General features: G+C 30.1%; 2 protein-coding genes across 3 annotated transcripts; one reads left to right on the top strand and one right to left on the bottom strand.

Moving 5' to 3' along the window:
• Positions 1-1,358: 1,358 nt before the first annotated feature.
• On the bottom strand, positions 1,359-4,296 carry LOC105763185 (probable galacturonosyltransferase 9). 2 transcript variants are annotated; one of them, XM_012581317.2, is made up of 3 exons: positions 3,880-4,296; positions 2,286-3,524; positions 1,359-1,927 (listed from the first exon to the last, which is right to left on the bottom strand). In XM_012581317.2, exons 1-3 carry the CDS (start codon positions 4,048-4,050, stop codon positions 1,652-1,654), a joined length of 1,686 nt encoding a protein of 561 aa, XP_012436771.1. In that variant the 5' UTR covers positions 4,051-4,296; the 3' UTR covers positions 1,359-1,651. The 2 variants fall into 2 exon arrangements, with proteins under 2 accessions (XP_012436771.1, XP_012436772.1); XM_012581318.2 differs by having other exon boundaries at positions 2,286-3,521.
• Positions 4,297-7,569: 3,273 nt separating this feature from the next.
• Positions 7,570-10,295, top strand: LOC105763183 (factor of DNA methylation 1). Its single transcript, XM_012581315.2, has 4 exons — positions 7,570-8,207; positions 8,767-8,870; positions 9,461-9,750; positions 9,864-10,295. The coding sequence occupies exons 3-4, from the start codon at positions 9,538-9,540 to the stop codon at positions 10,059-10,061; spliced, it is 411 nt and encodes a 136-aa protein (XP_012436769.1). The 5' UTR covers positions 7,570-8,207; positions 8,767-8,870; positions 9,461-9,537; the 3' UTR covers positions 10,062-10,295.
• Positions 10,296-19,253: the final 8,958 nt, after the last annotated feature.

Raw genomic sequence — 19,253 nt, 5'->3', positions numbered from 1 at the left:
TAACGATGTCAACAATTTTAAAAAATCACATAAGTATTTTAATTAGAATAAATTATTTGGACTAACTAATGACATTATAAAAGTTGTCAAAATTAAAGTAAAAGATTAAATTTCAAAATTGAGCTAAATATAAGAATTAAATCTAGAATTTAACCATTCTTATATAATCTCAAAAAAGAAGTAAAGGGATTGGACTTGATATTTGGGCATTAGCTTCTTATGTCGAATACAGAGTTGACATCATACAAGTGTTATGTAAAAAGTAAAGGGATTAAAATTGATATTTATGGTTAGGAAAGGAGTATTGACATTTGACGGGTGTCATGTAAGGAAGGCCTTAAAACCTTCCTTTTTATACATACTAACTAATAATATAGATTAATATTTATAGATTTTATAATATATTTGTGTAAAAAACAATATAATATAAAATTACTAGTTTACATATTTGCGTGATAGATATATTACATGCATTGGGAATGGAAGAACAATGTTTTTCAAAAGTAGATGTTAAATGATAAATCAGATTTAAGAAAAATATAGTGAAATGTTAGTCAATAATAGTTATTAAACAGCAACGAAGCTGTTAAATAAATTATTCACTTAAATTGTGAAATTGGGATAATATTAATCGACAATCTTATTACCATTAAATGGTAATATGATGCAACGCGTGTTCTTGACACCTATACATAGAAATATTACTCGAGAATTTGATTGCTAGAATTCGAGTAGTTATAGGGGTTTTTTCTTCTTCTTTTACTGCAATTGGTTACTTAATGAACCTATTCTTTAGAAAGAGGAAAAACTATAGAGTCCTAAGCTTGAGTAAGATTTATGAAAACATAAGTTTTAGTCAACAAATAGGATTAAGTTCAACAGTACGGTTGAGTGCATATTAAAGATGGAAAACAAGCAACCTAACCTTCACCAAACCATCTAAGGGTTCTCACATTCGGTAACTACAACAAAAGGTGGAGAACTACAAGTTGAAAGATTCCAAGTGCTAAAAAGCTAAGACGATATCAAAAAATTTTACATAAATTCAGAGTTGAGTATCAGGTATCGGTATGTATTTGATACTGAGTATGATGAATTTTTCTAAATTCTTAAACATATTTAGAAGATACTTGGAAGTCATATCCTCGTATGACCTATCCATGTGTTTCAAAAAATAAATAAGAGCCGGAGCAACATAGCTTCTAACCTACTGCACCATTATGCATGGGAAATTTTTACTCTCAATCTAACTTGTAAAGCAGACAAACCAACCTAAGAGCCATAACAGTAAATGAAAGTAAGTTTGAATTGCCATAAAACTAGACTAACATGTCGAGTTTTGTAAGTCGACAAATGTATTGATGGAAAAGATTTCACTATCAAAGAATCATTTAAGTGTATACATATATAATCTGGTTCGGTACAATTCGTGCTTGACATCTTCAAGAACAAAACAGCAAATTTAAGAATAAACAAATAGTACGCCTACTAAAGGGGAGAAAGAACTAAAGATAAAACCATTAAGCTTTGCTCTGGCAGTTAAACTAAAGAATAGTGTAAATGTTGGTGAAATATAGCAAGCCTATATGAACAATCGCTAAAACTTCTATTTTTGTTACTTGATTATTGAGAGAGAAGCACCAGTACTTACCTACACTCCAAAATTGCATGTCTGCAGGAATTCCATGTCATTATCCACATATTTGGTCCAGAGATTCTTGTATTGGTTCATAGCTATGTCTAGCCAAGGTTTCATGTTTCCATTATAATGAATGACTGCAGCATTGTTGATCACATCCATGCTAATGCTTGGATTGTATCCAAGTCCAAGAACGTGCCAGGATTTGTCCAGTGATTTTGTCAATGAGTAAAAGGTGATCAGGCCGGGCGGAAGAGTACCCGATTTCCACAGAGCCCGATCAACATTCTGATCAGAAGATCAATTAAAAGTTAATTACACATCCACTTCCATAACTTCGATCCATAATTCAAACCATTAGCAAAACTGAGGTGTTGTATTTGAAACTTGAAGTTAATTAATTGGTTTTACTCCTAAAAGTTGTATTTATCATTTCTAATTTTCCCTCCGAGACCACTCTATTACTATTAGGACAAAGGAGTCGTCATTTATTTACAGTGTGTTATAAATTTTTTGCAGGTAAAAACATTGTTTCTCTTTCTCCATTAAAATCATGAAATGATCTGTAACACCAGTAGCTAACAAATTATTACTCCTATTTGTATCAAACATCAGTAAGTTCCTTTACAGAAAATAATGTACTAACCAAGTTTTGCCAGTTGTGATACGTTTCAGTGCATTTCTTACGCCTCCAAGCATCAAGATCAAAAATATTCATCCCATAAGCCCAAGCACAAGCCTTAGGATTAAACCTCTCCCTAATGAGAGGATGTGAAAAGTTCAAATACTGAGAGAAACGGTGAAACGACCCAAAGCAGGTTTCTACAGCTCCATTCACCTTTCCGGACAAGTCTATCTTCCACAACCCTGTCAAGTCCTTCTGAACCACAACATCATCATCCAAGAACAAAATCTTATGCAACTTAGGGTACATTTCAGGCAAATAAAACCTAAGGTGATTCAACATTGACATATGCTCAAGATACCTAAACTTCATGTTACTCCCATCTTTGGTTGCATTCTCCATCTTATGCTCCAAGTAAAATCTCTGCTTAGCAGACTCAATTTGCCTCAAAACTGGCACGTAGGCGGAATTCATGAATTTATAGTCTTCTAATGCCCTCACCTCCACATGAGCACCTCCTTCCACAGGTCTCATTTTGAACCAAACTTTCATTGCAGCCAAATTCATTCTATCAGTTACCACATGGAACACATGTTTCCAAGGCTCCTCAGCGTTCTTCACCACAGACCTCACTACCACAGAAACTGCAATCACATTATCAGAAAATATAGCATAATGATACAAATCAGGGTCCTCAAACTCAGATTTAGGCAAGTCTTCCTTGTACTTCTCCGGATGAGAAATTCTCTCCTCCACCAGTCTCATTGCCAAGCAATGTAAACTCTTAGGAATTGATTTGGCAGCAATTGAGCTCGCAAAAGCTCCATTCTTTTTTGCCTTACCTAATAATTCCCTAACTGCGAAAATAGTATCTTTCAACTTTTGAATTTTCAACTGATTATCATAATTTTCTTTAGATTCAGCTATTAACAACCTAGCAAATTTCACTCTATCTTTCACTTCTTTCTCAAACTGCCTTAAGACATCCTCATCTAAATTCCCATCGGTTTCAAACAAAGAAGATTTATACCTTGGTTTAGATGTAATATCGGAGAAATTCTTAGCCAAATCATCAAACATTTTCAATTGCCTCGAAATGTCAAGCTTTAGTTTCCTTGCATAAGCTGCATAAGCTTTCACTAATGTGATGTGATCATTGGCTTGCCTGTATATCAAATCTAGCCTTGTTTTGAGAGGGTCCGAGTTCAATGCCACAAACGTTCTATGCATGTAAGCATTTCCGCCACTTCGAAACCTCTGCTAGAAAACCCCAGAAAAGAAAATAGTCAGAACATCTAAAAGGGTATTTAAAACCCCAAACAGAACGAATTTTAAAGTACTGCAAGCTTTGCCCTAAAGACTAGCAGAAAACAACCATAAGAGAGAGAGAGAGAGAGAGAGAGAGAGATTAGATTGTGAAGTATTAAACGCTCAGCAAATCGCCAAAGTGTATCCAAAAAAAGCCAAACAGATTTAAATTTTGAGGCACCGAATTAGAGAAATAAATGGCATGTTACTGGGGCTAAAAAAACCCAAGTTAGAAAAAAGAAAAGGGTATCTGAAAAAACCAAAAACAGAACAAATGATAAAGGATTTTGAAGAAGGAAAAATTTACAGAGTGCCGATGAGTTGTAGAAGGACGAGTAGTGAGGAGAACGGTGGCAGTGGCAATGAAGAGAAGCGAAAACATGGCCGAGACGAAGATCCTGTAAGAAAAAAAACTGCGGAAACCAGCTCCAACACCACCGGATCCGCCACCGCGAGCTCCCCTGATAGCCACAGCCATCGAAATTCAGCTATTTACACTGCTTTGTTTCTGTCCGTCTCTTAGACTGATTAGTGAAACTAAATAAAAAAAAAAAAAAAGAATGACACAGTAAGAGATCTGAGATTTGACAATGAAAGGGTTAGAAGATGTGGTTGATTTATTAAGATTTGACTGATGAACTGAAGAAAAGGAATGAAGAAATTGATGAAAGTGTTCAGGGTGAGGGATGGTGTAGGGATTGTTCGTTGAGATGGTTAGATTTTGTCGGGCTGACTGAAGAGGGGGAGATCCCTAGTTATATGTGTAATGGGCCGGACCCATATGATCCATAACTTTTTCAATTCGATCGATCGATTGTTTTCAAACTCTTCTTTTTTCCTTTCCAAATATATTCCTACTTTAATTTACATTAGGATCATCTTTAAAAAATAAAATTTTTAGGCACCAATAAGATTTTATCACATCATCGAATTTTAAAGACATAAAATTATTATTATACACTCATCCATAGAGAAATTACTTTATAAATTTTTCTCATCACATTATTCGTGGTCTCTTTTCAATTATTTAATAACATTCAACAAATTTTTTCCATATGATTGACACATAATTTTGGTATTTTATCCTAAACTCTAAGCCCAAAACCTATAACCCCAAACCCTAAACTTAAACACCGAACCCGTAACCTTGAGCCAAAACTTTAAATCCTAAACTCGTAACCCATAACCTCAAACCCTTAAACATTAAATCCTAGACCCTAAATTTGTACCCCCGACCCTTGAACTTGTACATTGAACTCCAAACTCAAAACTCAAACTCGAACCCTGAACCTCAAGGTTCAAGGTTTGAGGTTAAGGTTCTAGGTTCGGGATTTATGGTAAAATAATTACCACAATTATGTACCAATGACATGGAAAAAAATTGCACAAAAAATACTAATTTTTTAAAAAAATTGGTTGCACAAAAATTAAAAAACATTAACTTATGAGAAAATAAAATAAAATGATTAAAAATTAATTATTTTAAGTAATTTAATTAAAGTTAAATTAAGTTGGAGAAGATATTAGATATAGATGAATGTATAATAATATTTTAATGACATGACACTATTTTATTGGTGCCTAAAATTATACTTTTTTAAGATGATCCTAATATAATTTATTCATTTATTATAATACAATTTTAAATTAAACTCTTCAAATTCAACTTTTATATTTTTCTTAAAAGTAAATACAATGACCATATATATAATTAATACAACCATAAAATAAAATAAAAGATTACATTATATTATATTGTATATAAAATTGTATATAAAAATATAAAGTTAATAAACAATTAAAATAAAAGTAAAATACTTTTTTGTTTTTGTTTTTCTGTTAATGTAACCATAATAATTTAAATATAAAATAATTAATATAAAATTTATTTTTATTTATTATATAAATCCATTCAATAAATTTCTTTTAATAGAATCAATTTTTTTTATTTATAAGTTTTCTTATTAAGTAAGTTCATTCAACCAATTATTTTAGTAAAATTAAAAATCTTATCTATAAATGCCATAAATATTATAAATAAATAAAAATATTTGTAATGACAAAGTCAGTAATACGTGCGTTTATATTTTATGATATTTAATAAAATAATTTGTATTATATGTAATTAACCATTATTAAAAATAATTGAAATAAATAATATTAAAATATAAATATAAATCATAATTTAAGTAATTACATAATATTAAAAAATTCGATTTGTACAATGTTTAAAAGATATGTTGCATTTACATATTTGTTATTCTTCAAAAAAAATTGTAAAATCGATATAAATAAAGTATTTATATTATCAATGTATTAAATAATATTATTACTTTTGATTATAAAATAAATTATTCACATTTACTTTTTATAGTAACATTCTTTGTATTTTGAAACTAAGAAAAGAATATAAGAAAAAAATGGTATTTGGGGAAAAATCGTTGTTTAAATGTAATAATTGAAGGAAGCTATTTTGAAATGAAGTTACTCGAATTCTTATTTTTTTGGGTAAATTATACTTATAGTCTTCTAATTATTAGTAAGTATTTTTTACCATTTAACTATAAAAATTATAAAAAATCATTCAACTATTCGTCTTTTTTCTTTTTGTCACCCGTTGTTAAATGACTGATGGATTGATGACATGTCAACTTTTAAAATTAGCACAATAGTAACTTTAATTCTCAACATTTATACATTGTGTAATTTTTTTAATTTTGCTTCTTTTGTGATCCTTTCACCTAAAAAGCTAATAAATAAATAAATCTATCGATTAAATTTGATCGAAGTAAGCCAAAATGAAAACACCGAACATCCAAGATAATATTTTCATCTTCATCATTCTTTTAAAATTAACTCTCAATATTATAAATAAATGTAAAATGTAAAAGAAAAGGACCAAATTACACAATGTATAATATTGAAGGTTAATTTTTTTGGAATCAAGACTAAATTAACACAATGTACAAATGTTGAGGGTTAAATTTGCTATTATGCCAATTTTAAAAGCTGCTATGTTATCTTCCCATTAATAATTCGATGAGATGACAAAAACAAAACGAATAGTTGAATGAAAAAAAAGAAATTTGAATGACCAAAACAGAAATTTACTTATAGTCTACTTTTTTTAAATACCCTTAGTTGACGTGCATATTCAAGGTATTTACATATGGGCACAAGAGTATCACATATCAAAGAAATGTATATTTTTTGATACAATATTAAAGGTAAGAAATCAAGGTAGCACAGCTTGAATCTATTTCAAATGAGTGTCTGATAAGAACTTTAACCAGAAAAAAAATTAGAAATAATTGAATTTGGTATTTCCCGTCGTCTGAATAACATGCAATAAGAAGGGCGGGGAAGAATTAAATGCTGAAAACATGTCATTGACATTTCCTTAATTTCTTACATTAATGGTTACACTCATATCCATTTTGTTGCTATCAGATTGGCACTCAACTACCATGAAAACTGAAGGAAAGCCAATGGTTGCCAGGGAGACACCTTCCAGTTATCTCGGGTTGCTCAGCTGCATATCTGAGAGCATCTGACGGAGCTCAGAGGCTTCCTGTTTGAGCTGAGCATTCTGTTGAACAACCTTATCATGGTTGAGCTTATGTATAAGCTGATTGTTCTCATTTCTCAGCCAACTAAGTGTGCCCATAGCTCATACAGGTGCCTTTGTTTGCGCATTCGTGCAGATTCTCTATTAGATATCATCCTCCTTTGCTTTCCTTCATCCGAAGTTGATGACTGCTTCGGGGACTGATTTCGCAGAATTGGGGAGGGATATTCAAATTATGCAGCAGGGGATTTGAGAATCTGTTCAACTCAAAAGCAGGTGAATATGGGGATGGATTTTCAGGAACTGGATATTGGACTCTTCAAACCTCACTACCATGCATCATCTGGAACCACGGTGAAAATTCTTGGAGGACGAACTCAAGTGGCTAAGCTCTTGATGGAAGGGGAGAACAATAGGGGGCGTTTGGCTGTAATAGCCATTCCGTCCGTTAAGCGCCGAATAGGGATTCCATCTGCGTTTCTTTCCTATTTTCCATTTTTTGCCCTCGGCATCTTCTCCTACGTTTCCTTCTTCTCCTACGTTTCTTTCTTTTCCAAATCTTCTCCTAGAATTTCTAAATGGCGGATTAAATCGCATTGTTGTTGTTGAATTAATCTTTACGGTGAGTCCTGTCTGGTTTGTTTCTTTCAGTCTTTCTTTCTCTCTCTCTCTGCCGCTCTTCGTCTTCTACGACGTAAGATTTTCGTCAACGGCCTTGCATTATCGGTGTTCATTTTACTTTTTAATCTCCATCATCTGCTATTCAACTTTCTAATCTTCATTTCTAACTTTCTAATCTCCATCGTCTGCTATTCAACTTATGTTTCTTTTTTCAAGTACCCAACTTTTATTTTTGCTTAACGAAGCCCTAAGAGTGTTTTTGTTTTTGCTTTTTTTTTTCAGGCATTGAATTGAAGGGATTCAATCTGTCAATTTTAGTTTTTGGTGAAAATTAAAATATGGGGTCATCATCAGTAATAACCCCAGAAGATGTGTTGGAGCCATTGATGAATGATGGAACCATTGATGCTTTCAGGTTGAAGATTATAAATCAGCTAAAAGCCAATGTTAGTCTCTCAATAATCTCTTTTATATTCAACCTGGTTTTATCTATGTGGTTTTTACGTAAAAATAGTTCCTTGAACGATTTTCTGGGACGGTGCCCCTTAATTTTGTGTATTATCATGAAATTTTGCAATTTTACTGATGTTATTTATTTGAGCTCGTTTGATAATAGCTTGAATATGAATCTTTGTTCCTTGTTTGAATGCAATTAAGTCCTTTTAGTCTCTCTTTCTTTATGATGTTATAAAAGAGAAGATTTTGTTCTTTTTTGTGGGTACTGGTTATAATGTTATATGCTTATCGTATAATCTCTATAAATGTTTGACTCCATCAAGCTTCAATGATTTGTTTATTATATTTATTGTTCTAACTTGGTTAAAGATGATGGTTAACTTAAGTTCTTGGGTCTCCATTGAAGTTGCTGATATTGATTGTGTGCTTTGCTGACATTACATAATTAATTAATATTGTTTACAAAACCTACTTTCATTGAATTTGAAGAGTAATGACTTATAACACTCCTCCAATGTATATGATATCTGCAATTTTTCTTTGCTATAGGAGGAGCTGAAGAACACAACGATCAAAATGGCAGAGCAGAGTAAGGTCCTAAACACGTCTGGTGCGGAGAAACAGACCAAAAGAGAATTGTTTGATGCACTTAGGTAGGAACTTGAGTGAGTCTTGTTGATCTTTCATTGTTCTTAACAGCTAACGCTCAATATTTCTTAGATCATTTCATGTACTTCTTTCATGTTTTTACCCCCTGAGCCTGAGGAGAATTGTTTGGTGCACTTAGGGAGGTGCTTGAGTGGGTGTTGTTGATCCTTCATATATTGTCTTAGTTGATTTCTCAATGCATTCTGGTTCTGAATAATTGTTCTTTTTCTTTTGAAATTTTTTTTTTGTTTTGGGTTAACTTACAGAATTTAAAAATTGTCTTTGACCAATCGTTTGATATGATGAAATGATCAGTTTTTTTTTTACTCTCTTTTAAACCTGTGTGATGACAAATTTGTATTGGATCTTATAAAAGATGTTATTATACTATAGGCTTTTATTGTAGTTTGCTTCTATTGGCTCTAAGCCTTATGTATTTACACTCTGATGTTCATTTTCTACCATGAGCTTTATGTTTTGGTAACCCCTCTAGGTCTATGGCTACTCTCAACTGCCTGTTTAGATGAGTTACAATTCAGAGAAGTTAGGCTATCTAAATTTTAATTCTGACAAAATTCTTTTATTTTTCTTTCAGCTCATGGTGATAATTTTGCTGCAAGTGAAATGAAATGAAAATCGGAAGGTGTAGTTATTGAGGAAAGAGCAAATGAAATGAAAATCGAAGACTTGAAAGGCAAGCTGCAAGTGATGAAACATATTGGACAAGATGATGCAGCTGTACAGAAGAAGATGGAAGAGATGAATAATGAGTTGCAAGAGAAGATTTATGATCTGCAAGATCTGGAATCAACAAACAAAGCTCTTATATACAAAGAGCATCAAAGCAATGATGAGCTACATGAAGCAAGGAAAGTGCTAATTCAGGTATTGCCTACTTTATCTTGGCTTTAGACTGAATTACGTTTGCCTAAGCCTTGGATTACTATGCAGACTCAAGCAACTGGTCATAAAATCAATGTTCTTTTTCTTTTATGCAGGGTTTGCCAGAATTGTTGGGTATTCGCACAAATATTGGATTAAAGAGAATGAGAGAGCTTGATCCAAAGACTTTTCATGACACTTGTAAGTCGCGATTTCCTCCTGATGAAGCAGAAATTCAGGCCACTACTCTATACTCATCATGGCAGGAGAATTTGAAGAATCCAGATTGGCATCCAATTTCCAGGAGAAACTAACAAATCTAAAGCTGGAATGGGGTGAAGAGATTTATAATGCAGTGGTAACAGCTTTGAAAGAACTCTTTTGTATTAACTTATTGTAATATGCTTGTAGTTGAAGTTTCTTATAGTGAACATCATGTTGTTTATTCGGCAGAAGTTTCAAAGATTTTAGTTTTAGGAGAAAGTTTATGTACTGTGGTTATTAGATTGGGTTTTCAAATATGATTATGTTAACATTTTGATCAAACATTATGACCAGTTCTCTTGTTAATGTTTTTGAACTCAAAATAATTTAAAGTGTGTCCATTGGTAGGTCATTTAAATTTTGTATGATCATTTAAGGTAAGAATGTAAATGAGATGATTAAAAAGAAGTTGAATTTGATATGGTTTTTAGCACTGTGAAATAAAAATATTATTTTATAGTATTATATATTATGATTTTAGTAAATTCATATAAGAATAATTATATTAAGAATTTTATTAAATTATATATTTTTATTAAATTATCTTTAATAATAATTATTTTAAATTATATTTTATAGTATTATATATTATGATTTTAGTAAATTCATATAAGAATAATTATATTAAGAATTTTAGTAAATTATATATTTTTATTAAATTATATTTAATAATAATTATTTTAAATTATATTTTATGGTATTATATATTATGATTTTAGTAAATTCATATAAGATTATTTAATATTAAGAATTTTATTAAATTATATATTTTATTAAATTATATTTAATAATAATTATGTTAAAATATGATTAAATTATTTATTATTTATATTAATAATCTTATTAAAATTTAATAACAATAACAATAATCACCTACCTAAAACAAATTTCTGCTGAGGGTATTCTAGTCATTTTAGTTTTTTTTCCTTATGCTATTACAACATTATTTCGTTCAACCAAACACAATAATATTATTATGCCTCTATTCCATTCCATTCAACCAAACAATTGAATTACTATTATGTCTCTATTCAATTACACATTTATTCTATTACAGCGAACCAAACGTGCCCTAGGTTCTTAATTTCTTGTAGACTGAGAATGGTCCGAGATGGTCCCACCCATGGCAAATATAATACAAAACTATGCTGCCCAATGTTTTCAAATTATATATTGGATTAATATATCTTTTCGCCCCTGTAGTATAGTTAAATTATGATTTTGGTATCTGTATTATTCTTTTATCTTATCTTTTTCAATTTGAATACCCCATTATCCACCTAGATATTTTCCATTAAAATTTTAAATCAGCCCTTGACACGTTAGTACGTGTCAATTAAAGTTAAAAAAAAAAGGGTAAACTACTAAAATAGTCACTTTTGTTTGCCCCAAGTTATATTTTAGTCACTTATGTTTGAAATATTATGTTTTAGTCACTTACATTATCGTGTTGTAACATTTTAGTCACTAAGCCGTTAATTGCCATTAACAGTGTAACGATAAGCTGATGCGACACGTTAAATCATCATTTTAAACAAAAAGTTTAGGTTAAATTGTACAATTGGTCCCTATATTTTTTTCATTTTAAGGAATTTAATTTTTTTTCTTTTATGTTTTTTAACTTTCTTTCTTTTTGTTTATTTTTCATTCTCTTCTACTTCTCCCCCCCTATTTTCCTCCTTTCTCCATTTCTTTTAACATATTTTTCTATGTTTTTATTTGTTAAAATTAGTCCCTATACTTTTATTTTGGTATTGAGTATTTCTGTCGTTCTATTTAATCCTCCTTTTGATTAGTTTTTAATATGTTTTTAGCTTAGGGTAATAGTTTTGTATTGATCTTCAATGAAAACCCGAATAAATATTTTTAATATTTTTTGCTTATTATAGAAAATTGTGAATTGGGGTTTATGATATTTCATAATTATTGCTGAAGATATACAAAAGGATCCAAAAATAGATTAATTTAGTGATTTTATAGAATTGTTTGGACTTAATATTTCAATGAAGATTCCCATGAATCTGGTTAATCCGTTTGATCTCATTAGGGTTATCTTGGTTTCTAGTTCTTGGCATCAATTTGGTAAGCAAATCAATGTCTTTGGTAGAATTTAGCTTGGTATTCTATTATATATCGAAGAAGAATCGATATTGATTAATTCAATATGATCGATTTTATTTATCTTGCAATGATAAAAAATGGTCTCTAGGTTTACACACGAGTATGTAATCAAAGATATTTGGCTTTAACAAATAAAGAAATAAAAAGAAAAATTAAATTGTTCACCAAAATAAAAGTATAAGGACTAGTTTTAACAAATGAAAACAAAGAGAGAAACATAAGAGAATGGAATAGAGAGAAAAAGAAAGTTAAAAGAACATAGAATAAAAGAATTAAATTGCTCAAAACGAAAAAATATAGGGACCAATTATATACTTTAACCTAAAATTTTTGTTTGAAATTATTATTTAACGTGCCAGTTAGCTTACTGTTACATTGTTAACGGCAATTAACAACATGATAACGTGGCTAAAACGTAACATTTCAAACATAAGTGACTAAAATGTAACCTGAGACAAACAAAAGTGACTACTTTAGTAGTTTAGCCTAACAAAAATTAAATTTTTAAAAAATATAAAAAAAATTAAAAAGATATTGAAAAATTATGGAAAAATATTATAACTTAGAAAATTATTAAACAAATTAAAAATCATAATCTATTTTAGAAAATTATAAATATATTTTAAAATTAAAAGTATGCAAAACTTAAAAAAATCTTTAAAAAATTTCATAAAATTTCAAAAATCATTTGTTTGGAATTTTAGGTTTTTTAATAAAATCTTAAAATTTTATGATTTTGTTTTTGAAAATTTTAGGATTTTCCACTTTAATTGAAATGTTTTATATTTTTAAATAATTTTAAGTTTTTTAATAAGAATACCATAAAATTCTTTAAAAATTGGCTTAGTGGAATAGATGTCGTTAAATAATACCTCTGAAAAATGTATAAGAGATTTTCTACGACAAAAAATTATTAATTAAAAGTCATGTCTATTAATAAAATTTGAATGTCAAAAGAAAAGGGTAAACTACACTCATGGTTGTCGAAACCATTTTTTTGTGAAAACGGGATCGACTTTAATTTTGAAAATGAAAACAAACACGAGAGTCACCACCAATATTTTTTGATGAGGTGTGATTGGGTCACCTCGAAAAGTGGTTGCTTTTAATAAACAATTTGATTTTATTAAAACAACGATTTTGGTCCACGAAATTCAGAAAGGCGGGTTTGGGAGTTGATTACGTACGAGGAAGGGTTAGCACCCTCGTAGAGCCAAAATTGGTACCTAGTGGATTATTTAGTGTCGAAAATTGAAAATTTTGAAGAGATTTAAAATATGATCATTTATTGAAATGTTAAAATTTTTTGAGAAAAGGGCATATTTCACGTTAATCGAGAAAGAGAATTATATCCCGTAAGTTAGGACACAATGTCATGAATTCCCGATGCGCGAATAAATGCCAAAAATTTACTTATTTAAAAGATATTTAACTATCTCGGGTTTAGAAAAGGGATCATGCCCCGTAAGTTAGAACACAATCTTTTGTTAATTCCCGAGAATGTTTAAAAACTTAAGTTTGAAAAGATTCGTGTATTTAGATTTATTGTGAAAATCGAAACCCCGTAAGTTAGGGTACGACCTTCTCGAATCTAAACACGAGATTTTGCTTATTCAAAAGTCATAATTTATGCATTGAACAAAATTAATCTAACACGAAATAGTAGAAATAAAACACGGTGTTAATATGCGTAACAAAAAAATTGTTTATGATGATGTAAGCATAAATAATACGAGCAACAACAACAAAAAATAAGATAAATAAAAGGACAAATCAATCATACATGAAATAACAAATAAATAAACAAATAGGACTAAAACGTTTTCAAAATAATAATGAACACATAAATAAAAAATATCAAATGAGACAATAGTAACAATAACGAAAATAAATGAAATTATAAAACAAAAGATCTATATATATATATATATATATAACAAAGTTTGATATAAAAGATATAAATAAGCAAATAATAATAATATCAATATATAATAAGACAAATATATTTAAAATTTAAATAAGTAAATATAATAAATAGGTATATAATAAATAATAATAATGCTAATGACGATAGTAATAATAATAATAATAATAATAATAATAATAATAATAATAAAATCAAATTCATTAATGTTAATAATAAAGTAACCAAAATAACAAAAAAAATAAAAAAAATAAAAAAAAAGGCTAAATTGAATTTTAAAACAAAATTCGAGGTCAAATCGGAAAATAAATAAAAGGGGAGGACCATTTTGAAAGCACGAATAACAAGGAGGGACCAAATGGGCAATTTTCCCCACCTTCCAAAACGCATAGCTTCAAAAGGGACGAAATTGAAAGCCAAAACAAATTACGGTGTAAAATTTAAAAAAACTAAAGTACTTGATTGTAACATCTCTAAAAAGCGGAGGGGCCAAATGGGTAAATAGCCCAAAAATTAAAAATGCACGGATCCCTGGTCAAGTCGGGTCAATGCATGGATCCTGGGGGCAAAACGGCGTCGTTTTGGGGCTTAAGGACGCCGACCAAAATGGCGTCGTTTTGTTCGGGTATTTAAGCCAAAAAAAATTCCAAAAAATTCATTTCCTTCCTTCCCCTAAAAAAAATTGAAACTCTCTCAAATCCCTCTATTTTTTCTCCAAGCGCCGGTAGGGGGTCTAGCAATCGGCCACCGCGCCAGCCGTCGGTCACCGGCGCCGACGCCACCGTCTGCGGTATCCGGAGAAAACCAAAATCCACCCTTTTTTCTCCTCTTTTCGAGTAGAGCCCCGATTTGGGTTTAAAACAGATTAAAAAGACTTCAAAATAAAAAAACAACGAGGAGGAAAAAAAAGAAAAAAAAATTAAAGACTTTTTGGCTTTCGTCGCGCTGCCGCGGTGGCCAGTGGCCAGCGTTGCACAAAGTGGGCTTTTCGGCCCCGCCTGGGTAAGTCTTTTCCTCTTCTTTCTTTTTTTTTTTGTTGTTTTCGTATATATAAAATGTAACACCCCTAACTCGTATCCGTCGTCAGATTAGGGTTATAAGGCATTACCGGACATATCACGATTTGACATAATTATTAAACATTCTTTCTCACTCAAGATCAATACTACTTTTGTAACCACGACAAATTTAACTATTTACAAACAGATTTAAATATTCAATCATAATTTAATAATCAGCATTAATAATAAAAGATATAATAAATAAATAAACAAACTCAATCATTGCACATAAAATATTTAATCAATAGCATTTTATATTAATATGACCAAGCCTATTTAAATAAAATAGAGTAACTAATTACGTTATAATAATCAAGTCACATAGTTACTAAATTTGTTAATTCACCCTTTCGAAAAGAATATACAAGCCAAATAAAATTTCATATAATTTGAAATTATGATTAGCCAAGTATTATTTACCAAAATTAAATTATACAATAAAAGTATTTTATACATACTAATGTCAAACTGCACATACATCTCTTTTAAAAATGTCCAAAATAATTTAACGTGTATTCGGTAATTAGCTTCTCCTATAACCAAATCAGTTCGTTCCCAAATGTAAAACAAATATACATGTTCTAATTATACAACCAAAATTCATGTCTTATTATAAGTATATAATTTATTTTTATTACATTAATCGCCAAAACAACCTATTTTTACCAATCAAATTATCAAACAAAAGCCAATGTTTAAACATCAAACCATATACCATTTTAACAGCATATAAACGAAATAACCATTTTCATGCATATTCACAAATGCTCAACATAATTCACTTCCTAATTCCATATTCTATTTCAATACTTTATTAATCCAAGATACAAAACAAATATCACTTTTATAATTCTTGGTAATCTCTTTAACCTATCAAACATAATAAACAACCACAAACATGTACATAGACATTAACATTTTTTAAAAAAATTACATTTATTATAGATCATATAATATATTCACTTTGATACCAACCAAATAAACCACACGTAATATTCGCATGTGAAATATTACCCATAAAATACTAAACTATTATCAAGTCATGTATGATTCATAATCCAATCCAAAACAAACATAACAGGACATTAAGCCATTTTCGCATGGCTTTAATACACACACACACTATCAAATTAAGCTAAAATCCAAAACTAGTCTATACATGCCATACGACCGAATTAAAAAATTTAGCAAAATACCAAAAGAAATCGATAGTGTGATAAGCTTAGCTGACGATCCCCGAACACGTAGCGATCACCAAAATCTATACATTAAAACAATTATCCAACACATTGTAAGCTAATTTAGCTTAGTAAGTTATAAGCAATTAAACAATTCAATGACGTTAATAATTCAATAACAAAATCGAATAATGCAATCATATTCATATATATATACACATTCGAGCTTGCAAAATTTAATTATCTAATATGTAACTATGAATCAATTTCAACTTAGCGAATATACATGTAAATAAAACGCGTACTTATTTTTTTTTCACTTTCAAATCATATACCCACTCTTTACCATATGTACTCATTCATATATAGATGCATATAATTCACAATTACAATATCTCATATACTTACCATTTGGCCGAATATAGACCTTCATATACTCATATATTTTCATTTACCTCATATAAATTTTCTTATCACAGTTGAAGTAACTAACTTACCTTGATATCATATATTATTCAACCATTGCATACTTGACCTATCATGTACTAAATAATTGGTTGAGACTATAATGAAGTTGCACACTTAGTGCTCTTTCTCATCTAACCAAAATGCTCTCGGTATCGCACACTTAGTGCCCGTTATTCAACATCATCATTTTAATTTCGCATACTTAGTGCCCATTATTCAACATCGTCATTTTAGTTTCGCACACTTAGTGCCGTTCATATAGCTGTAGCTATCCCATACTCGCACACTTAGTGCTAAATATTGATAAATCACATTCACGTCTATTTTTATTTTTCGACTAAAACATATTCAGCTATATATTTTTTTGCATACTTTCATTTAGACATATATAACTATTTATTCAAAAATTATAACATCTATTTGATTATAAACTTACCTCGGATAGCGATAAACCGGAACAGAACGATTAATCGTCGACTTTATTTTTTTCCCCGATCCAAGTCCGATTTCTTTAATTCTTGATCTAAACACATTCAAATTTAACTCATTCAAACATAATTTCATTCAATTTCATCCAAAAACACATAAATAGGTAATTTACCATTTTACCCCTAATATTTAACATTTTTACAATTCAGTCCAAATTGCACAAAACACAAAATATTCCAAATTAATCACAATGTAGTTTGGCCGAATATTCCCTAGTCTCATATAGGTCCTTGCATGTCATTTATTTCACAATTTGGTCCCTCAATTTAATATTTCTTACAATTTAACTCAAAATAATCAAATTCATCAAAAATTCAAAAACAAACATTATAATCTATTACATATCTTTTATTTTCTACCATCAACCAACAAAAATCACAAACTATCATCAATGACACATCACAAAATCATCATAAATTCCAAAAATTAAAGCATGGATTTTGAAGAACACGAAGCAACAATCTCAAAAACGTAAAAATTATCAAAAACCGATCAAAAACTAACCTTAATTTAAGCTCCAACAATGGCCGAATGTTTCAAGCTTTCAAACTCTCTTTTTCTTTTCAACATTCGGTGAAGAAGATGAACATAATAGCTTTATTTATTTATTTATTATCACATATATATTATTATTCAATTACTAAATTAACCTTTACTAATTAAAATAGAAAACATATACACTAAGGTCATTTTAGTCCATTGCCACCCACTATCTTATAAATGGCTAAATTACAAAATAAAGACTCCATATTAAAAGAACAACCACTATTCGACCCTTTTGGATTTAACCCCTAAATTTTCATTGTACGCAATTAAACCCTTTTTTTATTAAATCGGCACTCAATCAACAAAATTAAAATACGAAAATTTCATGGATATAAATTCACACATAATAAACACACAAAATAATATTAAAATATTTTTTTGACTAGGATTTGTGGTCCCGAAATTACTATGTCCGATTAGGGTCTAAATCAGATCGTTACATAAAAAAATAAAATAGATAAAAAATAGGAGTATATAACCAAAATAAGTACCTAAAATGGAAATAAAATAAATCACCTTGAAAGTGTTATGTTTTTTTTTATTATTATTTCATGTTCGCGAAAAAAAAGAACCCTTTACAAGCATTAGATCTTGGCTTTTATAGCCGATTTGAACATCATTTTAGTTCCTATTTTGGTTGTTTTCTGCTTGGTTCTTCTGTTGTTGCGTTTTTTGCAGGTAATTGATGGGGGTATGGCAGAGAGCAAGTGGCGGTGGCAGAGGGCAGGTGCGCCACTTGCACTGGTGATGTGACGACAGCGGCGCAGAAGTTAGAAGACCCTAGGTGCGGCGCACCTAGGGTTTGTTGTTTTCTGTTATGGGTTTGGGCCATTAGGGTTTAGATAATTGGGCTTGTGAATTTGGGCCTATAGTTGGGTTCTATTTGGGTTTGTAATATTTGGACTGTTTTGCTGTTTGGGTTTTGGTGTTTGAGTTTGGGTTGGGGCTTGTTTAGTTTTGGGCCCCGGGCAAAATGGCCTACAACAATGGTCACTCAAAAATAGGGTTTGTTCTATTTTGTTCACTCTAAATTTTTTTCTCAATTTAGTCACTCTAATTAAAATAATTGTTTAAATTAGACACTGCCCTTAAAAGCTTCGATAATCCACTAACGGATTGTTAGCATCACACATTAGGCCATTGAGTGGTTGACATGTGACATTTTTTTTACTAAATTCGGGGCCTCTCTATAATTAGTCCAAAATAGTGTTTTTGATTTTTTTTTCAGGTAAAATCAGAAAACCAAGCAAAATTGAATCAAAAGAGACCTAAATGTTGATATCTTCGTTAGAAACAATCCTCCACCATGTTGCAGATAAAAAAGAAAAAAAATTAAGCCAACAGAGTTTCGAAAAGTATAGTGAAATTCCGATCAGTGGCTACCTAAATTCTTGAAAAAAGAATATAAGAAAGAATCTCGGGAGAAAAAAACATCTTTCTCCCTTTAAGTAATGG

Source organism: Gossypium raimondii, chromosome 12 (genome assembly GCF_025698545.1).
Source record: "Gossypium raimondii isolate GPD5lz chromosome 12, ASM2569854v1, whole genome shotgun sequence".
NCBI classification, from domain to species: Eukaryota; Viridiplantae; Streptophyta; class Magnoliopsida; order Malvales; family Malvaceae; genus Gossypium; species Gossypium raimondii.
This window is presented reverse-complemented; position numbering and strand designations above follow the sequence as displayed.